This window comes from Gavialis gangeticus, unplaced genomic scaffold (genome assembly GCF_001723915.1).
Source record: "Gavialis gangeticus isolate Ggan-Ray unplaced genomic scaffold, GavGan_comp1, whole genome shotgun sequence".
Lineage (NCBI taxonomy): Eukaryota > Metazoa > Chordata > Crocodylia > Gavialidae > Gavialis > Gavialis gangeticus.
In genome coordinates this window covers 4,969,160-4,975,610 of record NW_017728960.1, presented here as the reverse complement: position 1 = coordinate 4,975,610, position 6,451 = coordinate 4,969,160, and the positions used below count along the sequence as shown (strand labels likewise).

Genomic DNA, 6,451 nt, shown 5'->3' with positions numbered 1-6,451 from the left:
GGATGCTTTTGGTGAGCCATGGGGGCTTATGCACCCTTCTGCTCCCTTTGATCCTCGTTGGGATTGCCTTCCTTTGAGCTTGGAGGATCATCTCCTTGAGGAGCAACCACTCTCCTTGGACACCTGTCTCACCTCCCCTCCGGGACCTCAGCGCTCCCCCAACTATCCTCCTTAGCTCGTTAAAATTTGCCCTCCTAAAATCCAGGGCCGCTGCCTTACTACATGTCTTTGCCACCTTGCGCTGGATGGTGAATTCCAGCAGGCGATGATCACTACCACCAGACCAGAGCCACAGCTGACCCTCCCTATAAAACAGAACAGTGAGAGCTGTTTCTTCTGGCATCTCGACACCAATGAGAGCAAAAGTCAAGGAGGATCAGAGTGGCACTTGGAAAGGGTGCAGGGCTAATATGTGGAACGTCTGTCACAAATGCTGGCTTCCACTTCTCTAAAGCATCCACCTCTGCCACTGCCAGAGACAGGATAGCAAGCTAGACAGACCATTGGTCTGACCCAGTAGGGCACTTGTGTTTTTACATACTGAACTCTTGATAATAAGTGGCTATTTGAGAGGGGAAGAATATCACACTTGTGGTAGGCTTCTGTCTCTAACAGGTACTTACTGAAACCCAAAGCCAGCTGGAATTCCCTCGCTTTTGCTTTAAGATTAATCATTGATTCTTCTCTGGCAGTTCAGATCTAAAGGGTTGGGTACTCAAAGATGCAAACCCCTGCAAAGGCTGACAGTGCTGGAGGGATGGAGAAGAGGGCACACACTAAGTTTACAACAGGAGGAATTCAGGGAACACAACCACAGCAGCCAAACAAAATGGCCTAGGTGAAGCCTGGATACATTATGTCACAAACATGCCCAAAACTCTGTGGGAACTTGGGAGACTAAGGGGATGCAGTTCTTGCTGTTAACTTGCTTTTTCAGATCCTTCTCCCTGCTGCTTCCCAGTCATTATGCTACCCATTAGACATCCCTCGTTTCACATTCCAACAAATGCAAGCAAGAGTGCCAGACACAGACTGCCCAAGCTCCAAACTGTTGTTCTTAGCACTGTTAAAGCTGCAGCTGAGAAGCAGGAATGGGTTTAGTCTCAGCTCATCATGGAAGCACCAGAGTAACTGTTGTAATTCAGCAGCAATCTGGAGGTGGTCCATTCAAAAGCCTGGGATGGGAATAGGTGATGTTGCAGGCCAAGACTGAAGATCATCAGCACAGTTCACAGAAGACCCAGAGGCCCTGGCCAGGGTAATTTGAACTTGTAGGGGAGGGGGTGTATGGATAAAGCCTGTGGGGGAGCTCCAGGACTGCAGCAAGAAAGAATTGAGGTGCACTAATAAAAGATGAGAGGGCCCCAGAGCTGGAGAAGTTAAGGCAGCTGAGGGCAAGGACTGATGCAGCCAAAGTTAGTAAGGTGGGAGCATAAGGGCATTAGCCATGCCTAAAGACAAGACTCGACAGACAAAGAGGGCTGACTGATGAGGGGGTGGGGGCTGCTTTTCCACAGCACTGCCCTGACTACTAGTGCCCTTTAAGAGATTCCCCACCCCCTGTACCCAAGCTCTCCCTGCTCCACCAACCTGGAGTAAGTCACCTCAATCTCCTTTCCCAGGCAACAGCACTTTGCTGTTTTAACCTCAGTAAATACCACCAAGACAAATCAGATTGAAGCATAGGTAGCCTGGCTGCAGAGGGAAGCTCCATATAATCACAGCAGGGAATTGGGAGTAATGGGCTTCCCGACTGATTCAACCCAAGAACCCAACGATTAGCAACGTTAAACTGTGACCAAGACACTGTTGGAATTTGCTCGGTGACCTGGAACAATCACACTTATTTTGTGTATGTAAAAAGAAAAGTGTGAGTGGGTCCCTATCATCCATACTTCAGTGGGGTTCCCCCCACCACCTCTGCATCTCTGCTAGGAGGCGAATAGGACTGGAAAGATGCAAAACAGCAGGTTTCACCCTAAGCTGCAGCAAGACATATGAGATAAGCATGGATGACTAGTGCCACCTTAGTTGGGCGGAGGGGGCACACAACCCCCAAGCGACCAGTCAGCAACCAGTCCCTTAAGCAGGGAGCAGAGCCTGTCAGGGGGTGCACCCCCGAAGTGTCACCACTGAAGATACGCCAGAGCCAGGCTGCATAAGAACATAAGAGCTGCCATTGCCCGAGTCAAACTGTAGATCCATCTTGCCCAATTTCCTGTATCACACCATGGCAAAGAGCGATGCTGAAAGGGAGAGTGACCCGAGTCTGACTGTGGGTTTTCCTCACTGTTCCCTTCTCCCCTGCAGCCTCCAGCATTTAAGATCTAGGAAGTTCTGATTCAGAGTCTGTGCCCTTCACTCCCATGGCTCAATAGCTACCAAGGCCCCTTTCTTCCAAGAATGTCAAATTCCTTGGTGAATCTGGCTAAACTCCCAGCTTCCACCACATTTGGTGGCAACGAGTCCCAAACTTTAATTATACGCTGGTGAAAAAGAACTTCCTTGCACTAGTTTTAAAATTACTGCCTGACAGTTTCGTGTTGTGACCTCTCGTTTTTGTATGAAGAGAGATCGCCAATACTAAATCCCTGTTGACTTTCTCTTTGCCATTTAGTATTTTGTAAGCCCTTCCCCTGTCCCCCCTCAAGTGTCTCTTTTTCAAACTGAACTGGCCTGGCCTCCATGGTCTCTCCTCATACTGAAGCCCCTCCACGCTACCCATCACCCTTGTTGCCCTTCTCTGGACTTTCTTTAGAGGCAGCTGCCAAAAAAGCCTCTGCTTCAGGAGTCACCAGAGAGACCACATTCTCGGAAAAACCAAGTCCCAGCCTCCTCAAGTGCATACAGGAGCAAGGAGGTACGATGCAGCCTGGAGGAGCCTGGAATTTTACAACTGATCCGACTTGGGAACACATGGGAAAAGTGACATGCTCACAGCCTTGTTCTCAGAAATGCTATGAGCACGCACAACTCTCACCACAGTACACCAAGATTGTATGTGCTCAGCCTGTGAGAAGCCGATATCTTTGTGAATCCTTTACCCCCTCAACTCTCAGCACCAAGGCAGGACTGGGCTGCCAGGCGAGACTAATGAGTGAAAATGACTCAGGCCACAAGTTTCACCCAGCTGCACAGAAAGCATCCTTGACTGGAGGGGCATGGGAGAATACTCTTAAGTGATCAGATATCTCTGACAGCTCACATAAGTCCTAGGCACCTGTTATCAACAAGGATGCAGAGGTACAGCACGCACGGTGTAGCAGCTGCCACTGACAGGCCACGGTTGCCATGAGGAACTCACTGCTCAGAGCTGCTCACAGGTAAGAACTGGAGGGATGCAGATAACTTGCTGCTGAGTGAGCAACTCCATGGGGGAGTTTCCTCTACTGCCGCACCTGCTGTTCCCATCATATGGGCCACAGTCCTTCATGCCTTGACCTGACAGTCAGCTGCAGGAGACTGCAAGGCCAGGGGTCAGGTCACAAACCAGGCCCCTCTAACCTAGCTTGGGATCTGACTGGCAGCAAAACCACCTGACTGCAGATTCTGAGAGATGCAGCACAGCCGATACGCACCACAAACTTTTCACCGTTCTGCTCCACGTGCTTGTAGGTGGGGATGGAGATGGGCACCGCCTGCTTCTCAGTGTAGTCATAGAAAGACTGTCCCAGGGAGTCATCGCTGGGGTCGAGGTTATCCGCCTCATGTGGAGGCACAGACAGTACTGTCAGGATTAGTTCCTTCTCCCCTGCCCGGATCAGGTCTACCACCTGCTTGTGTGTTGCCCCTTCTACATTCACGCCATTCCTAGAAAGGGAAAAACAAGAAAAGACCATAAGCAAGGCAGACCTGTCTAGGGGGCCCCAAACCAGCCACTATTAGGTCAAAATCGCTCACTATCTGCTCCCTTTACAAGGCTGCTAGCACAGAACTCTGTTGTGCCAGGCAGTTTTATAGCCATTCTCCTTTCAGTGGTTTACAACCGCCTGCAAATGACCCAATATCTAGTTATATCTCAAATATAGGCTTCACACAAAAGTAAAAGGAGGATAAAGAACCCCCCTGGGGAGTGGAAATGGTTTTGCTTTTATCTTAACAAAAAAAAAGGGTTTGCAATCTAAGCCTGTCCTGGCAGCCCTGAGAACCCAAGCGTCAGCCCATCACGTGTGGACAGCAGAGAACAAAGCAGAACAACACTGACCAGGCTAGTTTCACCCCCCACCCTGAACAAAATACGAAAAGCCACAGGACTCATTGATGGTAACAAAAAACCCCATTTGCTTTTATGGGAGGTGTTGGAAATTGGTAGAAGAACAATATAGCAAAGGCTTCTTTAACCCAAACACGCTCCTTTTTAAATTTTCAAAGAAAGTTTTTATGAATGGGAAACAACTTTTTCATGCTCCCAGCAGACTCCCTGGTAAAATGAGGTGCTTTCATTCATGGGAAAGAAACAAAGAAGGCCTGAATGAAGAAAGAACACGCTCAATGGCTAATGCCCCCTACCTCTGACGGGGGAAAGAACATCTCCTGAACCTATGTGGCACCCAAACAATTCCCTAGATGAGACAGAGCCATTATCAGCATAGGAAATTAGGGTTGGAAGGGACCTCAGGATCTAGTCCAACCCCCTCCTCAAAGCAGGACCAGCCCCAACTACATCTCAGCCAAGGCTTTGTCTAGCTGTGTCTCAAAAATCCCCTACAGTGGAGAGTCCACCATGCCTCTGGGTAGCCTGTTCCAGTGCTTTACTTCCCTCCTCATTAGAAAGATTTTTCTAGTATCTAACCTCAGCTTCCCTTGCTGCATCTTGAAACCATTGCTCATTTTGGCATGAACGTGCGAGTTGATTCCCCTCTGCAGAGCGCACACCAGGGAACGTCCCCCAGGTATCTCTGTATCTAGACCCGTATCTTTCAGCTGACCTAGAGTGAGGTGCTAGAGGAAGGAAAATCCATGTAATCAAGCTTCAAACTGGGGACTATCCCAACTCTCAGAACACTAGCTACTACCACTCTCCCATTAACTGCCCGCAGACAACTAGCCATGACTATGCCCAAGTGATAACGGTGTCGGCCACAGCTGATTAGCAATTTAAAAGGCACTTGCTTGAAAGCAAAGTGAAATCCAGCCCAACAGAGCTATAGTGTTTTCTCTTCCAGTTCTGGGATGGGAGGGGGGAAAAAAAAAACCAAAAAAAAAAACCACATCGTTTTCCTCCCTGATAAGGACTAAATTTAGTAGCAAGACTCCATAAGCTTGGAATAGAGACCCTGTCAGGGTCTGGCATCTGAAACATCCCACGGCATGAACAGGAACAGCGGGTCCTCCCTGCTAATCATCTTGGACACACTAACCAAGGCTGAGATCTCAGGGGATCAGTCCTTCTTCATCTTTCCCTCTGAAAGCGCGCAACCTTCTCACAGACGTGCACAAGCATGGAATGAGACAGCTCCAGGATGGGGGAGACAGTAAGAATCTGATCTCCAGATCCCTGGTAACTATTCAGGTCAAGGGAGCGAGGAAATCAGACCCCCATTCATTTTCCTGGCATGTAAGAACTGCTCCATCCAGGCCTCTGGCTGTAGGCACCACTTGATGCTTCAGAACAACACAAAAGGAAAGCTGCAGGCAATTCCTCAGCAGCGGAAGAGAATTCCTTCCTAAATACATCCTCAGGCAACCCAGTCACTCCCACATCAAGCACGAGAATGGATTCCTGGTGCCCTGGCGTTAAAAACCCAGCACTGGTCACGCACTTTGCAGAGGCTGCCTTGAATCTAAACAGGGTATTTAGCTTTCTGTTTGCAATGTCTCCTGAGCTCTCAAATCAGAACCGGAAAGGACAGCTCTTAGCACATCATATCGATTCCTTTTTTATTGAACTTTTACTTATAAAGGATCCCCCTGGAAAGATCTGATCTCAGCTTACAAATCAAAGTGACAGATTCGAGGCTTTGAACCAAATCGGAGGCTGGTGCTAACAAGCGTGCTTAGAGCTGGCGCCTCACTGAAATCTGGCTCAAACCTTGTCCCCTGTGGGTTCAAAAGTCACTCTCTTATCCAGGGCATAATACCAGCTGGTAAAGCTCTGCTCAGCGCTCCACAAAGATATGTCACCTTGAAGAAGGAAAGCTGAGTACTCACACACCACCTTTGGGTCCTTCCCCAGTAGGAGGGATGAGCAAAACCTCAGCAGAATTTTGTGTGCTGCAAAAAGATTTGTATCCTGCACATGCCAATGGTTGGGAAACCAGCCTGGATCCAGGACTCGAGTGCGATTTCCTCCTCTGCCCAAGGCTGTGCAGGGATTGAGGGCAAGCTTTCCCATCTCAGCAGGTGTGGAGCGGAGAGAAAAGCCCCTCCCTGTCTCCTGGGGATGGCTGGGGGGACAACTATATGATGCATGCAGTGGCACTCGTATTCTAGTAACAGAGGCTGGAAGTAC

General features: G+C 49.1%; 1 protein-coding gene across 2 annotated transcripts in view; it reads right to left on the bottom strand.

Annotated features, from left to right (window-relative positions):
• SNX27 (sorting nexin family member 27) overlaps positions 1-6,451 on the bottom strand; it is a 66,736-nt gene that overhangs the window by 43,509 nt on the left and 16,776 nt on the right. For both annotated transcript variants that reach the window (XM_019528401.1, XM_019528393.1), the window contains exon 2: positions 3,579-3,810. In XM_019528401.1, the coding sequence (XP_019383946.1) occupies positions 3,579-3,810 (232 nt within the window). The remainder of the gene's footprint in view (positions 1-3,578; positions 3,811-6,451) is intronic.